Source organism: Numida meleagris, chromosome 1 (assembly GCF_002078875.1).
Source record: "Numida meleagris isolate 19003 breed g44 Domestic line chromosome 1, NumMel1.0, whole genome shotgun sequence".
Classification (NCBI taxonomy): domain Eukaryota; kingdom Metazoa; phylum Chordata; class Aves; order Galliformes; family Numididae; genus Numida; species Numida meleagris.
This window is the reverse complement of record NC_034409.1, coordinates 55,472,992-55,497,419: the sequence shown is the minus strand read 5'-3', so window position 1 is coordinate 55,497,419 and position 24,428 is coordinate 55,472,992. Positions and strand designations below refer to the sequence as shown.

The following is a 24,428-nucleotide window of genomic DNA, read 5'->3' as shown; positions in this document are numbered from 1 at the left end:
GTCTGACAGAAGCCATCTGCTTCTTCACACGCAGTATCTGTGCCAAGCACATTAATGCTGCCTTTCAGCCAACGCTGCCATTTTCACCTTACTATTAAAAGTGAATCAACCCCAAGTTTGATTGGCAGAAACCACAACACAACAAGGAAAGAAGGATGCTATTGCTCAGCAGCAGTGCTCACCTGCAGCATACTTCCTACGCGTGGGGGGGACAAGAGGAAAGACAGCACTGCAGGGACACATTCATTCCTTCTGAGAACATGCCCCCTCCTGTCGGAATAAGGCAAACCCAGGGCTGATGACAACTATCAAGGACAGCCAAGGGAACCTCATGTGTAAACACATGACTGAATGAAGGCCACAGACTGATTTCCCTAGGACTTCCTCTTGCTCCTATAGACATGCCTTCTTGATTTTCCCTGGAAATACTTAAAAAAAAAAACTTAGAAGAAACCCATACATATACACATTTAAGGGAATACTCCTTAGCCAGATTTGCAACAATACACTTCCTGTTCCTTCCTTTTCCCAAGTTACCAAAAAAATTAACACTCACACGGACCAGAAGATAAAGTCCAAGCATTTATTTTTGTAATAATCATTATTTTTATCACAAAATGTTTCTGCAGTTCATTAAACTTTTTTTTTTTAAACCAGACTATTGATTCTCTTCTGAGTTTTTGATAGAACACAAAAAAAAATATTCTTACTTCAGTGTTCAAATGAACTATACTGCCAAAATGAATAGAAACAGACATCGGCCTTTCAATGCACTCAAAAATCTCTGAAGTCAGTAACAAAGGGTTCAAATAAATAATGCAGAGAACACAGAGGTATACAGCTCCAGTTCTTTGAAATCATTATAAAAATGCAAGACATTTTTAAAAGACTAACATTCTAGCACTGAAAAATAAATACTACACTTTAAAAGCCCCACTTAAACTCATATTGTATATAGTTTTAAAAGAACATAACTCCCATAATTAATTTTTGTCATGCAGTGCTGTTTATTTCAAGAAGTCATGCAATATAAACAAGGTTTATTTCAGCTAGCTGTTGTCAGGTAGCTTTGTGCAGACATTGGATGGATTTCTAAGGTAAGAGGAGACAATTATCTTGAAACAAGATGGGCAGTGCGTGGCTAACATCATCCGACCATTCCTGGGTATCATGGGAACACACGGCAAACAAACCGACTCCCAGCCAGATTTCAAGGAATTGACATCAGAGCTATAAGCAAAGCATTGTTAAATTCAGTAATGCAGAACTGAGTAACAGTACCACTAATTGCTGGTAGTAAGATGAAGAACATACGTTTTTTGTTTTATTTTAAACAGTGCATTGAGATCTCTAGAACAAGAAAGGTGTCATATACAGTAACACCGAGTTCAGTTCTAGATGAGCGCGATGATGAGGAATCCAAGGCAAACTGGAGATACTTCCATCCCCAAAGCTCAGCTTACAGAACAGCTTGCTCACTCATTGCAGGTACGCTCATCTGTTTAAACGTGCACTTTAGGAGTGTTGCGTGTCAGGTTTGAAACAGGGGCACAAGAAAACCATGAACAGAAAATCCATAAGCACATCACCGGGCTTTCAGACTGATTTCAAGCATACAGGAAAACTGCATATGAAATTGTGCAGGCTAGATTAAAATACATTCATTGCTTTGCAAATATGCTTTTAAAAACATTAAAGATTCTGCACCTTGAATTCAGTACAGAGCCGTACAAATAAGACAGGTTAAAAACAAACAGGAAAACTTTTGGTCACCAAAAGCTTGTCTACCTGACAATCATGGCAGGAACCAAGTGATGTCCTAAAATGAAAGATACCGAACTCTACATGTATTTTGTTAATTGCTATGCTTTTAACAAAAGAACCCTTAACTAAAATTTGAAAGCCATTCAATCATTTATATGCCCTCTAAGATGGCTGGAGCAGGAAGCACCACTTAAGAAAACAAAACACAAAAAAAAGAAAGCTTTCCTTCGGATGCAGAGAAAAGAAAGCATCTCAGTTTAAAACCAACCATATAGCAGTTCTATAAAGTGCCTGTTTGAGGAAACACATCAACAGATGTTTTCCTTGTGCAAAATAGAGATTTTCAGCTCAAATCTTTGGAACATATATGCCACCCAAAGTTTGTGTTCATGCCTTACTTGCAATTGTTGTAATTCACTAAAACTTCTCACCTGCACAGTCAAAATTGTTTTGCTTGATACAAATTGTCCATCACTCCCCCAGTTCAGCTCTGGGGGTTTCAGCTAAAAAAAAGTCATCAGTTAACTCTGGTTTTCATTTTCTTTCTTTATAAACTTCCCCACCCCCCCAGCTCATTTGCCCATTGTGCGTATGTACTCTGAATGCAGAAGCCCGTTACGAAGGCTACATGAAATACATTCTCTCCAAGGGAGCTCCAAAACTGCATTGCATGCCACTGTAAGACACTTAGAAATGTAAAAAGCAGCATTTAGGATCGATCTGAAGTCTGATGGAATTCCGCTTTCACTTTGAAATGCACTCTGCGAGACCTCCTGAAATGGCTTTATTATCAGAGAGTGGATATTTCGTTTGTTTAAAAACTAAGAAACATGTCTAAAAGCAAACAGAAGGAAGCTGAAGCAGCCCAAGCTTCCTGTCACTGTCAGGTTTAGGCTCAGGTCCACATACAGCCAAGCACAGACATACAGGCAGGAAAAGAGCTTATCTGCCTGAGCACGCCTGTATGGCAGCCATCACAATGCAGCAGAGACGCACACACATACTATACCAGTTACTTCAGTACAGATAACATGCCAGCTACTGCAACACAAAGTTAAAAAGCTTACACCATCTCTCTAAATGTCACCGTAAACCGGCTGCATATCACTGCATCACTAATACTGGCTTCAAGCTTCTGAGTGCCAAGAGCTATTGCAGGCTGCAGCTAGAGTTCTGAAGGGACAGCACAGCTCTCTCTGTGAATCACGTGGCTGTAAATCCAAGTTTCAGATCAATAAACACAGGCAACCGCCCTTGAATGTCAGCCTTTCCTCCCTCCCAACCCACAACTATTTCAGCAGTCCAGCATATCCTCTGTGTGTAAGAACAGGTTTCACATCTCTGAGCAGGAGGGGAGAAAATAAGTACTACGCTTATGAGAACAAGTATGAATTACATCTAAATCAAGGTAATTGATTTAAGCGACTTAAAATGCATCTATATTCCAAAAAAAAAAAAAAGACAAATTAGCTCATTTTAGAGAGAACAAGGCAAGTGCTTATTTGACCTGAACTGTTTCTTGCAGGAAGGGTATTCTGAATGTACCGGTGCACAGCTGGTCTGACCAGCCAGGAAGTTCATGCTGCAAAGGAGTCCTTCTTGGATAAAACGTGTAATCGGGCTCATAGTTCAAGAGACAACTCAGGGATGCCATGTAGATATCTGCAAATCTAGAGAGACGTCTGAGGAAGTAAGTGGGATTCTCATCCGTTCTGAATAAGCTTCCAAATTGTGCGTTGAAGAAATTCCTGTTCATTTCCCTGATCCCCAAAAGAGAAAACAAAGAATGAAGGGAACACACCTGCACACATCTCTTTACCCCAGCTAGTTTCCAGACCATGAAGCAAGCAGCTCCTATAATCTGTCCTCTATGTTATTCTCTTGCCATTTTGCTTCGAGACATTTAAATGCGAAGCGTTTGCATCTCTTGCATATACATGGCCCAGAAGTAGTCATCACAGTCATCAGTGAATAGAAAAGCTCTTGCACCACGCTTGCTGGAGTTCAAGAAGCGTTTAGACAGTGCTCTCAGACACATGGTCTGATTTTTGGGCGGTTCTGTGTGGAGCCAGGAATTGGACTCTATCCTTGTGGGCACCTCCCAACTCAGGATGTTCTATGATTCATATTTTTCCCACTAACAGCAGTGGGAAGTGGCTTGTTACTTCAGAAAGATGCCACATCAAGCTTTCACTTCCAGAGGCTGTGAAATAAGACTTCAGCCTTTATCTAAATCCTAATGGCATCTATTTGTCCCAGAGATAAAAGACTAAATAAAGTTTAGCTTAACATACACAAAAAACTTAACAGGGGTTAATTTGAAGATGAGTTTATTAGTCTCCACCAAGCTTTACTCCTATTTTGTTTACTTTCAAATTCTAGAGAAACCTGTGGGAAACATCACATCAAACTCCTTGCTACCGTGAAGAGTACTGCAAATAGTTTAACTCCCATTTCTTACCTCATCTCCTTTCTTTCCTTCTTCCACTCTTCTAAAATCATTTGTGAATCAGGATCACGGTGAACCTGGAATGTAATGACAGGTAACAAAGGATACCCTCATCAACGAACCTTTCCATTAATGCACCCTTATCAGCTAACAGGACAAGAGCAACGCTTCCAAGATCACTATACAGAAGTTAACATGTTTTAATCAACTGAAAGCAGGAATCAATCCAGAGCAACCAGTGGAGAAAGGTGTCAAGATTTTGAGAAAACTCTTATAATTGCAAATAACTGCATTTATTTGCAGTTGAACTGGGGAACTTCAGTGAGACAGAAACCACTTGTAACATCAACATCCAGCATTTAGAAACTTGGCTGGATCCCTTCAGCTACGCAGAGCTGATTACCCACACACAGAACAAACCTGCATGTGTTCCAGTAATCCCGTTAGAGTTTGTAGCCAGGTCATGGTTTGAATGTACTTCTCTGTGTTCATGATTTTAATCTCTGATCGTAACTCTGGGATAATCGCACCAGTGCGCCAACCGTGCTTCAGGGTCAAATCCTATTTACCAAGAAGAATTAAAAATGCAATTAGTAAAATAAAAAAAAAGAGAAGGAAACAAACACTCACACCTACTTAAAAACTGAAGAATTTGAGCATTCTTTATTCCAGAGGGTATTAAATTAAATTAATTGCTTCTTCTGCATAAGCAGACATTAAACTGCAGGACCTAATAGTGCCAATATGCAATAGGTTTTAATTTTAGAGTATGTTCCAAATCCTACATTTTCAGAGAGAAAGAACACATGAGTAGCTGCATATAAACACTAATTCATTAGGTTTAAAGGAGACAGTAGGAAATTCCTCTTGCTGATGAGATCTATGCTGCTGTCAGAAGCACCTAGGGGAAGCTGGGGAAACTGTGTTTCCAGCTACTCAAGTTTCTCCTGCTGCCTGGCACAATGGAAGAATGAGCACAAAGAGCAGAGCAGTCTTCTCCTTCCTTTGAGTCTCAGCCCTCTGAAAATACCCAGGCTTACTTTTCTTTTTAAAAGCAGACTGGGGCAAAAATATTAACATCTGCTGCTGAAACAGCCACCTGTCATTGAAAACAGATGTTCATTCTGTTCTTACTACACTTGGTAGCAAACATAATCCAAATCAGCTACATTCTGTACACTGAGATATCTATGTTTACTTTCTGCTACATCTGACACAATCAGTATCTGGATCAGGAGTACAAACTCCCATCCCCTTAGCGATACGACAAGGAGGAATGGTTTTAAGCTCAAGGAGGAAAAGTTTAGATCAGATGTCAGAGGGAGTTCTTCACAGAGAGTGCAGTGAGGTGCTGGAACAGGCTGCCCAGAGAGGCTGTGGATGCCCCATCCCTGGAGGTGCTGAAGACTTGGTTGGATGGTGCCCTGGGCAACCTGGTCTAGAATTAGATATGGAGGTTGGTGGCCCTGCCTGTGGCAAGGGGGTTGGAACTCGATGAACCTTGGGGTCCCTTCCAATCCAAGCCATTCTATGATTCTATGAATCCGTGGGCTCAGGCTGTAAGCGAGTTAAATGATACGAGTCATTGAAGTGCTGGAGCAGGTCCGAAGAAGGGCAACAAGGCTGGTGAAGGGCCTGGAGAATATGGCCTATGAGGAGAGACTAAAGGAACTGGGGCTGTTTAGTCTGGGGAAGAGGAGGCTGAGGGGAGACCTTATTGCTCTCTTCAAATACCTGAAAGGTGACTGCAGTGAGAGCAAGGTTGGTCTCTTTTCACTGGTGACAGGTGACAGGACAAGGGGAAATGGCCTCAAGTTGCACCAGGGTAGGCTTAAGTTGGATATCAGGAAAAACTTCTTTACAGAAAGGATTGTTAAGCACTGGAACAGGCTCCCCAGGGGAGTGGTTGAGTCACCATCCCTGAACATGTTTAAAATCCATTTGGATGTGGTGCTCAGGGACATGATTTAGGGGGTGGGTTGTTAGAATTAGGGTAGTATGGTTAGGTTGAGGTTGGACTTGATGATCTTGAAGATCTTTTCCAGCCTGAACAATCCTATGATTCCTATGAAGTCAGGTGGAAAATACGACCAGCCTTCCGTGGCACCACTTTGCTTTAATGCAAGAAAACCAACATGGCTTACTACCAACTCAGATTTTGTTGTATTCAGAAACTTCTCACTGAAGAGTGTTCTACTGAATAATTGCGGGAGAGGGGCACAAAGAGATTCCGTTTTCATCCTGTTTCATGAGAGTAAGCTACTTACTGCCAAGTCACTGTAGATGTGATCACCGAAGTAGAGCACCTTAGAGCCCCTCCAACCAGTCAGCTTCAGAAATTCGTACAAGTTGCCCTGCAGAAACAACACATAAGTTGTGACAGCATGCAACTTGCACTACCACAGGCATGAGAAAGGAATTTAGTACACATTTTAAAGTATTTCTATATCAAGAGTCTTGCCCTCAGTTTATGTATTATGAATCCCAAGTTTCACAAGCCATTTCAGTAATACTATTACTTTTAATACGCACTTTAAGAGGCGAGTAAACAGCAGGGATACAATACCAACAATCAACTTGAACTACTTAAATTATTAAAATAACCTTAAAAACCATTTCCAAGTCTTTATGGTAGCTGAAGCAGTTTAGGACTCTAGGAAATTGGTATTAAATCTGAACTGAAAGTGCTGGAAGCTACTGAAACTGTACCTGTTTGTAGATCTGGCCTTTCTGCAGTTTGTGGATTTTGTCCCAAAGCAACACTCCCCTTTCATTCACCTTCCGAAAAGGTCTAGAATAGAATTATACACAACTGTTACACTGCTGTAAAGTGTGATAGGATTTCTACAAGATTTCTACACGTATTTTGGTATGAAAAACGCTCATCTTTCAAAAAGAAAATGTGCTTTATAGCAACTGAATATTTTGTGAGAGAAAAAGCAAAGTTCTAAAACTTCAGCTTTAGCCAGGTAAATGCAATATTTTTATGTAATATACTGATCACATCTATAGCAGAGTTTAAGAGCAACTGTTGAACTAAGGCACGGAATCAGCCTCCCCACACAGAGGGGGGAAAATGTCAGTAATCTATCATTAAGGAAAGAAAGCATAAAAGAATGAAAATATTTAAAATCTTGCCCAATATCTCATTTTGTGCAACTGAATGACTGAGGAAGGCAGCACTGAACTGAGGGCTGGAAGGACAGAAATAATGGATTTGAAATTAAATGGAAAATAGAGCAAAGGAGAAAAAAATCCCACTTCTATCTCATTTTCCAAGTACATATAAAGGAATAAACCTTTTTCAACTGTCAGAAGTGCTTACACATTACAAATGTGTTTACTTAACTGAACAAGCAGTCCAAATATTACAGCCTGTCAGCCAGTCCACCCTTTAAGTATTACATGTGACTAAACAAAACCACAAGCAATAAAAACATTTCCAGATGAAGTGTAACTTCTGAAATGTACCAACAACTCCCAGGTTTAGAGGAACATCTAACTAAACTACACGCTAAGGTGTTAAAAAACAGCCTCTGTGACTAACTCAGTCCAGGAGATTAGACCACTATTAGCTACTAGAACTTTCTCAGGTAAGACATGGTAATATCTGGACTTCAAAAAGGGGTGTTTGTGTATTTTGTAATGACCTTAGAACAGGACTTCATGAAATACAATTTCATTTTACATCATACCCAAGTCAAAATACTTCATAACATGCTTTATAGCCTTATATTGAATAAGCTGCTTGAACTTGTCTTTACTAAATACCCACCTTCGTTTATCATTGAAGAAGTTTGGCTTATCAGCCTGTACAATGACCACATCAAAGAGATCCCTCCAGTCCTTGCCAACTATGAACCTCATGCCTTTGTCCCTAAAAAAGGCAGAATTATTAACAGCCAAGTATAACAGAAGCGCAGCTGTTATTAGTGCAGTGTAATGAATTACACTCCATCTCATCCTCCCCACTCTTTATAAATTGAGAGTCGAACAGAAAATGACTTCACTTACACGAAGCTGCTGGGACTGTTCGTGATAAGAAACATCTTCTTGCCATGATCAGCCAGCTTAGCTAACACTGCACGAGTTTGTTCAGCGTAACAGATGTATTTCTCTGTGAGGATTAGGGAAAAGAAATGTCATTCTCATGTTTCCCAAGAGAACAGTTTCCTGTGTTCAACCAAGGGATCCGAGCATGAGGCTATACTCAACAGAGGCACTTTACATAAAAGGTAACATGCCTTTCAAGGTTTAAAATTTAGACATTGCAATCTTAAATAATGTATTGATCATTCTGGCTTCCTTATCGGGGGGAAAAAAAGCCTTGACAGATGATGTCATTAGTACTTACCAATATCTGCTTCAATTGCTCTATACATTATTCCTTTGATGTGCACATCCCTGATTGAATCCTGTCAGGAAATCAACAGAGCACCAAAGAACTGAAAGATCTTTTCAAGTATAAAAAAAAACGCATAGTAATAAGTTATAACAATTGCATTCTCTGAATTACATTTTCAACTTTACAGAAATGCCACGTGGTTATTCATTGTGCACACACCATCACTAGACAAAGTAGGCTTGTTCTTCAAGAACACTCCTTCATATGTTTGGGAAGCATGAAATGGGCTTGTAACAACTGTGACAGAGAGCTCAGAAGGGTAAAGGGACGGGGGTGAAAGCCCTATGCAGAAGCCAAGTCATCACAGGTTTCTGATGTCCTTTGGAGCAAAATACATTCCTTTCCTTGGGCAAGGGGAAGCTGTAAACCAGATTTTAAATTATCATCACTCCCTAATGCCTTGATTATTTTAAGAAAACTGAACTGACAAAAGAAGCTAAACTGTTAACCAAAGGACCCATAAGGAGCTCTGAGGGCATTTGGCATCTCTTCCGAGCTGGCTCTGCACCAGAATGCCTTGTTTAGGACAGTGATACTGCCATATTGGCACTTACACTACATATAGCCCATAAATTCTTCAAGAAGTCACTTATGCAGCTTCAAAAAAAACTGGTAACACTGAGCAGTTAAATGTATGGAAGTTTCTACAAACATTTCAGCAGAAGCCACAAAAACTAGCTTTCTGACTATGTAACTGCAGGCAGAAGGAAAAAAATAGGAGGAGATGGGAGGAACTTCTCCATTGGAGAAGTGACAAGTTCAACATTCAGGCCTATCATATACACTTAACTACACAGAAAAGGCCTCAAGAAGAGGCTACAAGAAGGGTTTGGATGGAAAGATCACATAGTCAAATATTATCAAATTGCGAGTGGCCTTTTCTATTCTTAAGTATCCAGAACACAACTTTAGCTTCTCTGTAGGATACACCTTAAGGAATCAAGAGAGCCAAATTACTCTAGTCATTATTACTATACTTTTGGAGAATGAAAAGAGGTAAACAGACAAGAAGAGAGATTCCCAAAGCAAGAGACAAAAATGATCACATGCTAAGAAAGATACAGAGGCAACACAGATGAAAGCTCCATGGAATTCCCCATAGCCACTTACAATTCCTGCTAGCAAGAAAAGTGTATCTTCAATAATAAGCAAAAGAAGCTTTAGTGACATGAAAGCTTCTTTACTTTCCTCCTGCCCCCCCAAACCTATAGAAACAATAACTGCCATAGAACATGATTTTTAAAACAAATTGTGAAATTATTGCTTCTTTTCCAAGGTCTACTATCATTTTACTTAAGTTTTTATGGTTTTATAGCAATAACTACTCTATACAAAACCTAAAGTTGAGGTATTTCACTGGAATTAATGCAGAAGGATTCGTTTTGTGAGGTGCTCACAGACAAGATGCACAAATGTATAGGTTTACCTAAATCTTCAAAGCTAGTACCTTGACATCTTTGTACAGATGAACAGGCTCATAGTCTATGTTGTTTTTCAGAAAATATTCATTCACACAGGAAAGGAGTGTCATCTCTGGCAAGGAAAATATATCCATGAATTGCTTCATTGTATTTCCTTGTGAGCTCTACAAATAAAAAAAAAAAAAGAAAAGAAAAAGGGTCAGACATTGATTCTCAAATTGGAACGCTTCCATTCACTTAGCAGAAAAATTTCAGATTAATTGCAAATACTCAGTCTTTACTCCCACTCTTCTCACTGCATTAGGATTCTTTTTGAATTAACAGACTTTCAAGAAAGTAACTCTAATGAAAGCATTGGTTTTATTCTGAAAATTTATCATGAAGAACCACTGCTTTAAGAGCAACATTTTATCTCATGAATACATAAAAGAAAGTGTTCAGCTAAATCAAAAGAAGCATTTAGAGACCTCTTTGTTGGATGCCTACAGTTCTACAAGCAAGTAGTACTGATATGAGGCAGGGGAGAAGGGAATGTTAATGTTGTTTTTTTGTTTTTTGTTTTTTTTTTTAATTAAATGCTAACTAGGACTGCAAAACAATTTGCCCTCTTGGAGGGAGACAGAATGCTGTATCTACAACAATTCATGTAAGAACAGACATCCACTCCACAAAGGTTGTAACTATAGCTAACTTTCATTTGAGTAGAGGATCTCACTGTACAGGATTAAATACTTTAAGAGGCTAAAACAACCAGGTATCGTTTTTTTTTTTTCCACAACAGTACACTGGTCAAGACCACAGAATAGTTGAGGCTAGAATGGATCTCTGGAGGCCACCTGGTCCAACCCTCTGCTCAAGCAGGGACAGCTACAGCAGGTTGCCCAAGATCACGTCCAAGAGGCTCTGAAAGATCTCCAAGGAAAGTACTCTATCTCTCTGGGCAACCTGTATCAGTGCTTGGTAAGCCCCACATCTGAAAAAGTGTTTCCTGATGTTCAAAGGGAACTACTTGTGTCTAAGTTTGTCCTGCCACCTTCCTTTTCAAGATCAACAGAAGAATAGCTCTGAAGACCAAGGTACCCCATAAGGAGTTCCAGGCTGATATTCGGAACTGTTGCAGCTGCTCCAGAGACCACATGTGAGAATTATACGGTAATTTTAAGTTCAGTATGAAGGTAAGGCATAAGATATGGTCCACTTCCCAGCCTTTATCAGATTTGCTGCGCAACCGAGCAAGTCACTTGACTTTTCGATATTCTACTTCTGCATGTATGACTGGGCAAGGGAATAGTAAAAAGAAATTGCAGCAAGTGGGAGAAAAAGGGTATTTGTCACGTCAGAGAGAAAGCTTCTCATCTAACACCGTAAGTTAACCAGTTATTGAAGAAAATACAACAGTAGGAACAAGAACAAAATGCAGACTCTACCCACTTCCCTAAAAAAAAGAAACCACAAAGATAATTCCATTTGTAAACAGCAGTTAGTATTTTTACCTTTCCATAAAAGTCGCTCATTTGTTCCAAGGGAACATGGGAACCATCATACATTGCAATGACTTCTTCATCTGGGACAACACTGAGGCCTCTGGAGAACAACAAAAGGTTCAAAAGTCACTCTAAAATTTTGAGGTAATTACTGAATAAAAATCTAGCAGATTAGCACTTAAATCTGGAGCTTACTGAAATACTAGCAAAGTCATAGGAACATATTAGTCTAAGTTAAAACAGCATCTCTCATTACACAACAAGTAACAATTTAACAGGCTGACACATGCCAAATGCATTCCAAATTTAAGTCTTTTACTTTCTTAAGAGGAAAAAGGACTAATTAGTCTCCATTGAAACACTGCCTCAAGGGTTTGTAAAAAGTAGTTAGAGCTTTCAGTTACTTAAGGTAATTCCACACTCTATTTTTGTTTCTTAAAGCACTGATGATGTGATACTATGTAAACCAGACTATTCTGCATTATGACCTTGAAGATTTAAAGGAAAGAAGAACATACACAACCTTTAAGTAAGAGTTTAAGCAGTATCAACAGTTTAGTTTCCCAAAATTCAAGATTAGTTGAAGGATTGGTGACAAGTAATTAAAATACAAAACAATCACAGCAAATAGAGAAAAAAGACAAATCACCAGAGTTCCCTTATCAACTACTAAAATATTAATGGCTCCAAATTTTGAGATCGGGTCGTTCATTTGTTGTTGTTTTTAATTATTTATAGTATCAAAAATCTTGTGTTGAAGCACTTTAAACACTGCATACATACAATAATCCTCACCAGAAGAGGCATAGGTGGAGGGGGAGGAACAGGGAGGCTTTGCTTAAGACTGAAGAACACAGAAGTCAGATCATTTGGTCCTTTTCTCCAAGCCTGTTTATGTTTGTGTGGTGTTTTTTTTTCAGCCTTGTACACAAGACAGTTTTTTTCAGTGACTCCCTTTCTTGGTCTTCATAGAATCATAGAATGGCCTGGGTTGAAAAGAACCTCAAAGATCATCTAGTTTCAACCCCCCCGCTGTGTGCAGGGTTGCCAACCACTAGACCAGGCTGCCCAGGGCCACGTCCAGCCTGGCCTTGAACACCTCCAGGGACGGGGCATCCACAACTGCCTTGGGCAACCTGTTCCAGTGCGTCACCACCCTCTGCATTAAAAACTTCCTCCTAATATCTAACCTAAACCTCCAATCTCAGTTTAAAACCATTCCCCCTTGCCCTATCACTATCCACCCATGCAAAAAAGTTGTACCCCTTCCTGTTTATATGCTCCTTTTAAGTACTGGAAAGCCACAATGAGGTCTCCCCAGACCTTTGTCTTCTCCAAGCTAAACAAGCCTAGCTCCCTCAACCTTTCCTCATAGGAGAGGTGCTCCAGCCCTCTGATCATCTTAGTCGCCTTCCTCTGGACTCATTCCAAGAGCTCTGCATCTTCCCTGTGCTGGGGGCCCCAGGCCTGGACACAGTACTCCAGATGGGGCCTCACAAGAGCTGAGTAGAGGGGGACAATCCCCTCCCTCTCCCTGCTGGCTACTTCTCTTTTAATGCAGCCCAGAACATAGTTGGCCTTCCGGGCTGCCAGCGCACACTGCTGGCTCATGTCCAGCTTCTCATCCACCAGAACCTCAAGTCCTTCTCCGCAGGGCTGCTCTCAAGGAGTTCTTCCCCCAGTTTGTATAAATACCTGGGATTGCCCCAGCCCAAGTGCAGCACGTTGCATTTGGCCTTGTTGAACCTCATTAGGTTCACGTGGGCCCACTTGTCCAGCCTGCCCAGGTCCCTCTGGATGGCTTCCTTTCCCTCTAATGTATCGACTGCCCAGGCACAGAGGTGAGGCTCACCGGCCCGTAGTTCCTCAGGTCTTCCTTTCTCCCTTTCTTAAAAATGGAGTAATGTTTCCCTTTTTCCAGTCACCGGGGACTTCACTGGACAGCCATGATTTTTCAAATATGATGGAGAGCAGCTCGGAAACCACATCAGCCATCTCTCTCGGAACTGTAGGATGGATGTCATCCGGCCCCGTGGACTTCCATACATTCAGTTTCATGAGGAGGTCTTGGATTTGTTCCGCTGTTACAGTGGGACAGAATCCGCTTCTCTCACCTACACCTCGAGGTTCAGGGTCCTGGCAGACATGGGGAGCCTAACCACCAGTGAAGAACGAGGCAAAGCGCTTACTGAGCACCTCAGCTTTTTTTTTTTTTTTTTTTTTTTTAAATAATGTCTGAGGAAGCCACTTCTCCATCCTCATTTATCAGAGGGGGAACACTCTCCTTGGCCTGTCTCCTCCCATCTACGTACCTGTAGAACCCCTTCTTGTTATTTTTCACATTCCTAGCCAAGTTCAGCTCTATCTGTGCCTTGGCTTTCCTGATCTTATCTCTACACATGCAGACAACAGCCCTATATTCCTCCCAGGCTACACAAACCTGCTTCCACTTCGTGTACATAAGTGGAATATCAAGTGTACATATCAAGTGTAGTGTAGTCTTACCCCAAGGAGCTTTAAACAAGTGAATAAGCCTAGTGCTTTCCATTATTAGAGTTGATATCAGGCTTGCAGAAGGGCATGACATATAAGCTGCTGTGGTAGTAGAGGTCTGTATCAACTAGCTCCTGTACTGCACTTTTCAGTGTGACATTGACTTGCATATAGCTCCATGCTACTGCTGGTAAGACTATAGCATTCAAGTTAGTACTGTACAAGAGTAAAGCAGTTAACATTACAAAATATATTAAAAAGAAAAGTTATTCAGTGTCATCTACTCCACATCAAGAAACAGAAAGAAATGCAACAAAAATGTTAAATGTACACCAAACAATAATACCAGAATCAAGGATTGACTCAGGTTCTACTGTGCAGGCAGCTATGCCAAATAGTACTTGAATACTGCTAAGGAAAACACTATTTTGAATAAGGAACTGTTTAAGTGCAAATCAAGAGAGAAGACAATAAACACTTGTGAAATCCAGAGAGGAGAGAAGACTGTAGGTAAAGCTGTACATCAGTTTTACTAAAAGACCCACAGTCCTGACAAAGTTCACAGTCCAGCTGCATAACTACTAAGTTTATTTTATTCCACTCAAAACATAGTACTAAAAGCATCATACTTCATCTAAAGTAGTGCTTCCACTGCTGCTCTTGGAAATGTGCATTGTTAAATCGGTACCAGAATTGCTCAAAATCTCTCAGCGCAAGTGAGGTCTTACGCTTGGGCAAGCCCTACTACTTTCAGCAGTATAATTAGCCTACAAATACACAGAGCACATACAAGGTTAAATCTCAAGAACTACAGAGCTTTGCTGTCGTTTGCTGTCTATTTATGGTAGTACATAAGAGAAAGGTAATCTTAAAACAAGATTACCTAAAACTAAGAAAGTATATGAGTGAAATGATAGTTTTCACTCACTCTCACACAGACTCAGGTACCAAGATGTGTGGCTAAGCAGTCTGTCCAGAATTGCTTTGGGTGTGAAAGGCAAGACACTAACTCTTCAGGAAATTTCAGCGTCTCTTTGGAATCTTCTTCAGCATCCTTATGTGCAGGCTTTAGGCTGATACTGCTAATGTAGGGCTTAGAAAAAAAGACACAGCAACAGGTGTTGACCATCGAAATATACAGCACCAATAGGACACAAGCAAATGGTGTGAAGCTGCACTACAAGTTCGATGATGATGCATACAGAACACATGCTGTTTGGCAGCTTTAGATAGCCACTACATTGACAATATCAGCCTAATGCTGGATCATGACATCTTGTTTTCTTTTTATGAAAGAATTGTGTACGTACCTTCCCAGCTGGCAAAACAAAGTAATGAACACACCATCATTTCACGCTACCATACACATTAGCTCCCACAGTAAATCACCTCATGGTTGCTTTGTCTTTTTGTCCCAGTGGAAAACTTTTTGTCTAGTGAAATTAAGAAGTGTACTCAGGCTTGTTGTTTAATAATTTAAAGTATGGCATTAAGTGTGGCCTTCACATTAATCAAGCATGCCCTGCTTCATCACCACAAGCTCAGCCATACTAAAGACTCTCTTATCAAAAGATGACCTACACTAAGACTGTGCCATGTAAGAAAGCACAGCAGAGACTGCCAATCTGACTTGAACTTAGTACACTCAATGAGTGTCACACTGTGTGGACAAAAGGTAATTGTGCTTTGACTGCATCACGCTTGCAGAATGATGTGTCCAAACTTGAAAGCTCTGTGCAAATACAGCAAGACCTTTCAAGTGTATCTGCAACCACACTAAAGACACACTAACGGGCACTCTGCAGCAATTGTTTACACAGAAAGCATCAGTGGAGAAGCCAGTGTATTTTTAGATGTCTTTCAGCACAATTTAACAGCCGGAAACAAAGTGACTCAGCACTATGTGACCAACCAGCTTGCCAGCTTCTCCACCTCTGGACTGGGAAAATCAGCTGTACTGTACGAGTTAGTAAATGTGTGCTAGCATCTGTGTGTATACACAGAGGTGCAAAGAAGCCCCCTCCAGTAAGACTGCAGTATTCATTCGTGCCTGTGCTTTTTCAGTACACTGCTCCTGATATGTGCCAAGACATGCACTAATAAAAGCAACTAGGAGATTTAAAAAACAAGACTATACTTGGTTTTTTATTAATAAAGGCAATAATTTTACCTACCTGTAAACTGTTCCTAGCTGAATATAATGAAAAGCATCGATCTTCATTAATAACGCCTTGCAAGAAAAAAAAGGCAACTTTAATTGCATGTCAACTATCTTAAACTGAACCCTTAAAAAAAAAGAAGCAGAGCAATTTTATCTATAACCCGTTCTGGTTCCAGACCAACTGAGCACCTTCCATTCAACTGCCGTTATAGATTCCAAAATACTTTATCAATGATTTCAACCTAGGGCCTGCAAAAATCACCAAATGTCCAATGACCTGAGCTTAGTCATGAAGAAGCATCTTTTTCTAATAACAGCAGCCTACATTAGGTTCATCCTGTTGCACTCTAACTTGCCCCTTCTTCCCACAAAACACCCAGAACACTTCTTACATAAGATCAAAAAAAAACCCAACAAAAAAATCAAGCTCACAATGAAAGAAAAACACTTAACAAAATCCTTACACATCACAGAATGAGAGATCGGAAGACTCCGAAGACTCATTCATTTTCTTTGGCTAGGCTTTCAGCACTATGTAATTCGTAACAAAGATACATACCCGGTGCACATCATAATGAAGCCCTCTTATTGCAAAATTCGGATCATAATCATACTTCCTTATTTCTGCAGGATACTAAGAGAAGAGAACAGAAAATTGATTTTAAATTATTTTTAAAAGAAAATCTAAAACAGAAGTTGCCGTACAATTTGAAAAGCCTATGGCTTATGTGCTTCTCATTCTTGCTGGCCATTAGAGGTGCTTTGATATAAGTTGATGAGATTCACAGGAACACATGCACAGTGTGAGACAAACCAATATTTTAAACCCAAGTCAAGCACAGTACTTGAACATCCATGTTTTAATTAACTGTGAACATTAGTCTCCTGATCAAGAGGAGACGTTAATATATGCACCCACGAAAATAAACTAAATTAAAATTTAAATTGCTGAGTTATCTCGTACTCTGAATTTTTCCCAAGAAATGTGGTTAGAATCATAGAATACCTCGAGTTGGAAGGGACCCATAAGCATCACTGAGTCCAACCCCTCGCTCCACACAGGACTCCTCAAAAATCAGACCATATGTCCGAGAGCATTGTCCAGGCACTACTGGAACTCTGACAGGACAAACTGAAGGCAGCTCAGTCTACGAATTCAAGATGCATAATCTCATCCTAATGAATAGTTCTGAAGACATTTGAGATCAGTGATTCAAATTATGGCACTATTCTTCCCAGGCACGAGACTGGAGTGTACAATAATGTCAGACTTCCTAAAGCGTCTGCTGGCTCTTAAGACTATGAGGCTTTAAAAGTACAGCTACAATTAGTTATGCCTTTTCACTTGCAGGGGACTTCAAAAAAGCAAAGCTGGTAAGAGTGCAGACCCCAGGAATTTCTCACAGCGTATGGTACTGCCAGACACGGCTGCTGATCAGCAGGACATGCCGGGCACAAAAAGACTTTGCACCCAGTCAGTGGTTTATTAGAACAGCGCAATTCAACAAAGGCTTAAAATCACCTTCTCCAAGCATTCACCATGCTACACCTTAAAACAGATACACCTGAACATTTACAGCGTAACATCAGACCTGCATCTGTGGAGCCAGTACTTCCCAGGGTACATCACAGATCAGATCCCAAAGCAAGTTGAGTGTTGAACACCATCCAAGTGAGTCACTTTAGAAGAGCATCACAGTGACCCAACTATACTACTCCTGGGGATTGCTTCACTGTAGATACAACCTTGCTTTTCCAGAAAATTATGAACTGATAAAAAAAATAAGCAGTACTCATCTGTTTTTAGTAAGATTCCTCATCTCTTCCTTATCTATAGCATAGATGGGAAAACAATTATCAGTAGCCTGGAGGGGGCACTTTCACACACACTCATTTTCTTAATGCAAAAGAGTTAGGTTCTGTGTCATGTATTCTTTCCTCAGGTAGTTTATAAAGAGCATAGGCAGAACACTCCACCTATCAGACTGGCCCTTTTTCAGCTGACTATGGTTTTATCATATTTTAAATGTAGAATAAGTATGAAAAAATTACAAGGCACGTAAGTGCCTTAGGCTAGGGGTTACGTCCTTTTGTTTTTAAAAGGTGAAATGCTTCAGTCGTTTCTGCCAATGCTCAAGAAAACTCATTTCTTTGATTAACCACCTCAAAGGTGAGTTCATTTCCTTTCCACACACTACAATGCTCTTAGAACTTGATGCACCTCAGGCACATCCTCCACTTCTCTACAAAGCCTCCATACATAGCATGGCTGGCTCACAAGCCTGAGGGGAAAAAACACAGGCTGTGCAGCCTCAATAGAGGCTCTAGCTATTTTTTAAAAGCAATAAAATCCCAATTTTTCCGACAAGTTTTTAATCTTTGCAGAAGAGCACTTGCCCTGCAACTGCTGCAGATAGATTGTGTTCATACCAAGCACAGGACTGTTTTCTTTAGTTACGGGTGCCTTTCTCTTAGCTTCTCAACTGTCACCCCTACTGTTGGTTCCAGAGAACATGGGGCAGGCTACTGATTTCAACGAAGAACTGAAAGCCTAAAGACTGTTTGTGAAGATGTGCAGAACTGGCCAGGAAAAATGAAGCAAAACAAGACAAGGGGAAAAAACACAGCTGAGGATATGGGCTGTGGTTAATTAGAGACTACAACATACTGCACGTGCCTAAAGTGGCCACATCAAGAATAAGCAAGGAAATTTGACTTTTTCAAGTTTCTGCATGCTTGACTTTGCTACATCAATTTATTCTGACAGAAGGCTGTCTTTCGCACGTGTGCCAGTACATGCAAGCAAAAGACTAAGCCTAACCTGGCACACAAATCAAAGCTTCCTTACAAGCCAAACAAAATAATGATAAAAATAGCAGTGTTTGCTTTCCCTCCACCACCACTTTTGGTGGTGGTAATATATATTATATGGACTAAAACAGCAGTCTGAATAAGGTGGCACAAGGCCCATACATTAGGGAAGACACAGGCCCAAGAACAAGAGCTTACATTCCACACTTGCTGCCAACTGTGAGATGAGCATTAAATTCATGTTTATTCTTTTGGGCGCACTTCAAAATTCCTCATTTCCTACAATGTATTTTGCAATTTTTGAGTAATTGCCTTACACTGCCATGACCAAAATTGGTCATCTTCCATGCTATGACAACGCTAATGTTAGAAAAAACTTCTAGATAATGTCAAGAAAATCATTAAGCAGATGGTATTAACCAAAACTGTTGTCCCTCAAACTCTGAAAAATTATATACTTCAATGAGCTGTCTCAAAAGGTAACTGGAGCTTTATTCACTACAGCACAAGAGATTCTTATCGAAACAACAAATAGTAATAACTTCACTATCTGAATTCATTCAAATAATAAAAACTGCGTAATGTTTTATTGTCTTCCTACTGCTACTCTAAGGGTCCTTTCAAGAACCAAGTCACTTTAGTATACGCATTCTACAGAAATTGCTACCAAGGCATGCCAAAATTTTAGAGGGATCAAATTGTGTACGCCTGTAGTGCCCGTGAAGTTTTGTTTGTTCTCCCAGGGATATTTATAGATGTTTATACATAGCTCCTAACCTTTGGATTGAAACGTGAATGGGAGGTGTTATTCTACTTTCAAGTTTAGTTTGTATAAAACATACAAGCAGTTTTATTAAGTTAAGTCTGTAGATGTCTGCCTTTTATTTTCCTGTAATTCCTATGCTGCAGTTATTTGTGCTTCCTCGAGTCCACATTTGCTTCAGACCTTTTCCGTGCAAGCTCTCTTCCTTGTTTCCTGACATACAGTAACATCTCCCATCCCAAAACCAGCTCCAAGCTGCCTGGATGTTGACGGGTGACTGATAGAAACACACTGCTTGGCCCGGCAGCAGACACATGGTCCCTCTTAGGGGAATGCTGAGCTGAGCACTTATTTGGGTCTCTTGTATCCAGCCTCTGATTACAGTGTCACTGCACACACTGCCCCTTTAGGTAACTGGGCTGAAATGCTGAAAGCATAGAGAGGCACACTGCACAATCACAGTCCTCGTAAGAAGAGAGGCTGAAAATACTCCATGTGGAAATTCATCACAGGAGGGCATAAAACAGTGAGAATAACTTAGAAGTTTCTTACATTCTGGGGTGACTCCAATAACTGACAATCAGATAAAAACAAAAAAGAACCCTACTGCTACCACCAAGTGAAAAATAAAAAAAAAAAATCAAAGAAGAAAACAAAATGTTCCTTGACTGATGCCAGATTGTACTCTGCTCAAAACTGCAGCTGAGAATAAATCAGGACTTCTGTGGTTCATACGTTAGCTGTTGTACAAAATGTGGTACAAAGGAGCCAAGCCAGGGCTGAGCCATGAAAAGATGAGTTATATCTCCCTCAACTAGAAATGACCCATTATACTCTTCAATCATAAAATTATTGTAATTCCAGTAATTTTACTTACCCTATGCTCATTAATAAGAAGATCTCGCGCAGCATTGAAGATCAGTGTGTGCAGATGTTTAGAATAAAAGACCAATGTGTAGTCATAATCAAAGCCATAGATTTCAATGTCTGACAGGCTCATTTCATTGTTTGAAAAAATAGCATCCGGGTTCAGCATGTTACTCATAATTGAAGGAACTAATTCTGGGAACAGAGGAGAGGAAAAAAGTTATACCAGCCTCATAGTTTATGTAAGAAAACCATTAGCAATGTCTAAATATAGATAAATGGAGATGGAATCTATTAAACTGATTCACACTAATATATCATCTAACCCTCCACAAAATGATGTTATTGAAAATGCTATCCCTACTTTGTCATCAACTCACAGTTTTAATTTGAAGACTTTCCTAATACAGTTCAATTACAACAGAAGATGTGTTTCTGGATCATGCTTAACACAGAACCCCAGAATCAACATACATTGTTTTTAGTAACTCCATTAATTCATTTTTATTTAATAATTCCTTTGAAAATTCACGTTGGAGTTCGAGGAGTGGAGAGTTGTTATCACTGTTAATCTGAGAGCTTTGTCTTCTCTCATTATTTGGTCCAGGTTCATCCCCAAAAGCAGAACAACCATTGTTTTAACCTGATGTTGTTAAAATTTTTGTTTGACCATATCAGGGGTACCATGTTACTCAACTTCTATCCATACGGATATATAGGTTGGATATTAGGAACAGTTTCTTCTCAGAAAGAGCGGTGCTGCACTGGCACAGGCTGCCCAGGGAGGTGGTGGAGTCACTGTCCCTGGAGGTGTTCAAGAACCATGTGGATGTGGCACTGGGAGACATGGTCAGTGGTCATGGTGGGGATGGGATGGTGGTTGGACTAGGTGATCTTAGAGGTATCTTCCAACCTTAATGATTCTATGATTCTGTGTATGTATAGTTTAAGTGACTGCCATGCTTTCTAAAAACAGCTTAATAAGCGTAGCAATACGTGCTTACCTTCCAGCAAGTCAGAAACTGAAAATACTCTGCTTATTCTCTTTGAACATACCTGATGTGTGTAAATTGCTTCAGCTTTTAAGGGTACATTTCTCTTGATGTTTATTTGAAAAGTATACTGAGAAATGAAGATCCTCTACACTGAGCCATAACTGTAAGGCCAACATCAAAGTCATCATTAAGGATGTTTGTATTTCTTGATTTATTTCTTGTTTAGAAAACTTGGAAGAACAGCTTCAGGAGGTTGTTACTTTATTAAAAGCAAGCTCCCCTTCCTTTCCTTCCTGTATACTAACTTTATAATCCAGCCTTTGCCACTAGTGGAAAAAACGGGAGCTTTCATCATAAAGCTGCACTTGGAAAGGTGACTTTGAAGGAAACATGCCGACACGCAAGGAAACACGCGTTATTTTCTATGTATAGGCATAGAAGGAGGGATTTAACATCTCCAGCTCTGAGGACACACAGACTACATGTTCCACCATGAAGGGAAACCAAAGCAATTAGACAGGTAGGCATGGGTACTGCAGATCTTTTAGAAAGATAATGCTCCATTTTGAAAACTCTGACCAATTCACAGGAAGGGAAACAGCATTTCTTTCATAAAAGCAATGTGATAGTTCACTGCACAGCTGACAGTGAGATACTATAAGGAATTTAGAGATGGTCAATATTTCAGTAATTTGAAACCATTCAGCTTCAGACACACACAACTGCTATTCATTGAGACAGAACAGCAGTTTCACCAGGTTTCCTTCCAAGTTTCGTATGAAGTGCAGCATCTCTTTCCCTGAGTAAGATAGCAGGAATTTGCCATGCTGAAGCTGACATGAAAAGCTATATCCTTCATAAACAGTCACTGGGGGGATTTAACAAAATAAGCCTCGAGCAAAACATGACCTCCTCCTGCTTCCAGTCATCACTCATGAATATACAGTGGATAATTGTCACGCTCAGTTGAGGTGAGAAAAAAAAAAATCAGGTGCAATTTGACATACTACTATTAAGACAAACACCCTTATTCTACAAAAGAGGTTATGGATCATTTAATTACTTGAAGTCGTAACCTGAGTTTTAAGTGAACTTCTAAAGTGATGTTACTTAAACTATAATGTAGGAATAGGTGGTGTACCTTTTTCAAACACCAGTTGTGGACCCTGGTGAGACAACATGTTTCAAGCAGATATTTCACACACACACAAAAAAGCCTTAACTAGCAGCTACCTGAAAACAGACATCATGAACAGCTATTGGAAATTCTGGGTTGCAGACAGAACCTACAAAACTTGGATCAAAAAAATAAAAATCAAAACAGGTTTGTCATCTTAGCATCCCAATGAAACAAAATGTCAGATACTTGAAGCCATCTGGCAATTCAGGCAGTAATAAAGTACTCTGACTGACTCTAAAAGCGCTCGCCTCACCCACCACTGACCCACATCCACCGTCTCCCTTTTCCCTTAATGGTGCCCTACACTCTGACCTCAGCTCTGAAGTATTGTAGGGGGTGGGCTGGGGAATAAAGGTAATTCCAAAAGCAGGAAAGGAAAAAAAGAAAGACTCAAAATAAAAGGCATTGTCTCCTCTTCTTTTCCCTTATTTCACTGTCCCAAACCTACAGCACCTGTCTGTAGCACTGATCTTATTTCACTGGTCCAACACTGCCCATTTTGTTTGCACCCAGACCAAAGACATCACCAGCTCATGGCACAGGACTCTGAGGTTGTCTTAGGTTACAAATTTCGATTGTTTCCCTTTTGTAAAGGGAAGAACAAGCAAGATTACAGCAATATTCAGATGAGCGCTGCCACTATAGGACACATTTCCCTGCTTGACAGCAGTGAAACACAATCTACCTCTTTCTGCTGGTAATACCCAAGCAGCTCAGTAATGCTGAGCATCAGAACAAGGATGGGAGCAAACTATATTTCAGAGAATCATAGAATGGTTTGGGTTGGAAGGAACCTTAAAGCCCACCCAGCTCCAACGCCTGCCATGGGCAGAGCTGCCACCCACCAGCTCAGGCTGCCCAGGGCCCCATTCAACCTGGCCTTGAACCTCCGGGGATGGGGCACCACAGCTTCTCTGGGCAGTGCCTCACCACCCAGTTTTGCCTTTGTATGGTGACTTCTGCAGCCTGACAGACAGTAACCCAACAGTGAGTTCTAGGGCAGGGCAGTAACACACACGCACAGAACTCCATGGATTTGCGTGGAAGTGAGGCATCTGCACAGCCCTAGCTTTCAGCCCGGCTGGGCAGGGCTTCCTTACCGCGTCCCCACATTCAAAACAGCCGCCTGCCATCACGGACTGTACAGTATTAGCATTTTACTCCACGGTGCTTTAACGGAGCTGAATGCCAGAGGAAGAAAACTCAGCTAAAACATCGCAGCGTTTCAACTTTCCTGTGAAACAAGCCCACCGCAGCAGGCACCTCACGCTGCCGGACTCGCTCTCTACAGCCTCTTTCCTGCACACAACAGCCCGGCCAGCAGCAGCCCGACCCGGAACACACCCCAGCACGACAGGTGCCGGCTCCCAGCCTGTCCAACCTCCAGGTTTCGGAAGCTTCTGCTCGAAGCGCTCCCCGCCCAGCGCCCCGCTCACCCTTGGTGACCCGCTTGGCCTCCTTGTAGCGCGACCACAGGTAGCTCCTCATGTCGGCAGGCGGCGGCTGCCGCCGCTCCCGCTGCGGGGCTACGGTGCAGTACGGAGCGGCCGCCGCCGCGGGCAAACGCAAGGCCCGGCCCCGGCCCCGGCCCCGCCGCCCAACCGCCAACAAGAACCGCGCCACCACTGCCATGCT

The 24,428-nt window shown here is 40.9% G+C and overlaps 1 protein-coding gene across 1 annotated transcript; it reads right to left on the bottom strand.

The window, feature by feature from the left end:
• On the bottom strand, window positions 570-24,428 carry NT5DC3 (5'-nucleotidase domain containing 3). The gene is made up of 14 exons (XM_021387332.1): window positions 24,230-24,428; window positions 20,629-20,813; window positions 16,737-16,811; window positions 16,191-16,246; window positions 11,533-11,623; window positions 10,066-10,203; window positions 8,568-8,628; window positions 8,228-8,330; window positions 7,989-8,090; window positions 6,923-7,004; window positions 6,481-6,567; window positions 4,634-4,774; window positions 4,226-4,290; window positions 570-3,524 (listed from the first exon to the last, which is right to left on the bottom strand). The coding sequence occupies exons 1-14, from the start codon at window positions 24,423-24,425 to the stop codon at window positions 3,263-3,265; spliced, it is 1,644 nt and encodes a 547-aa protein (XP_021243007.1). The 5' UTR covers window positions 24,426-24,428; the 3' UTR covers window positions 570-3,262.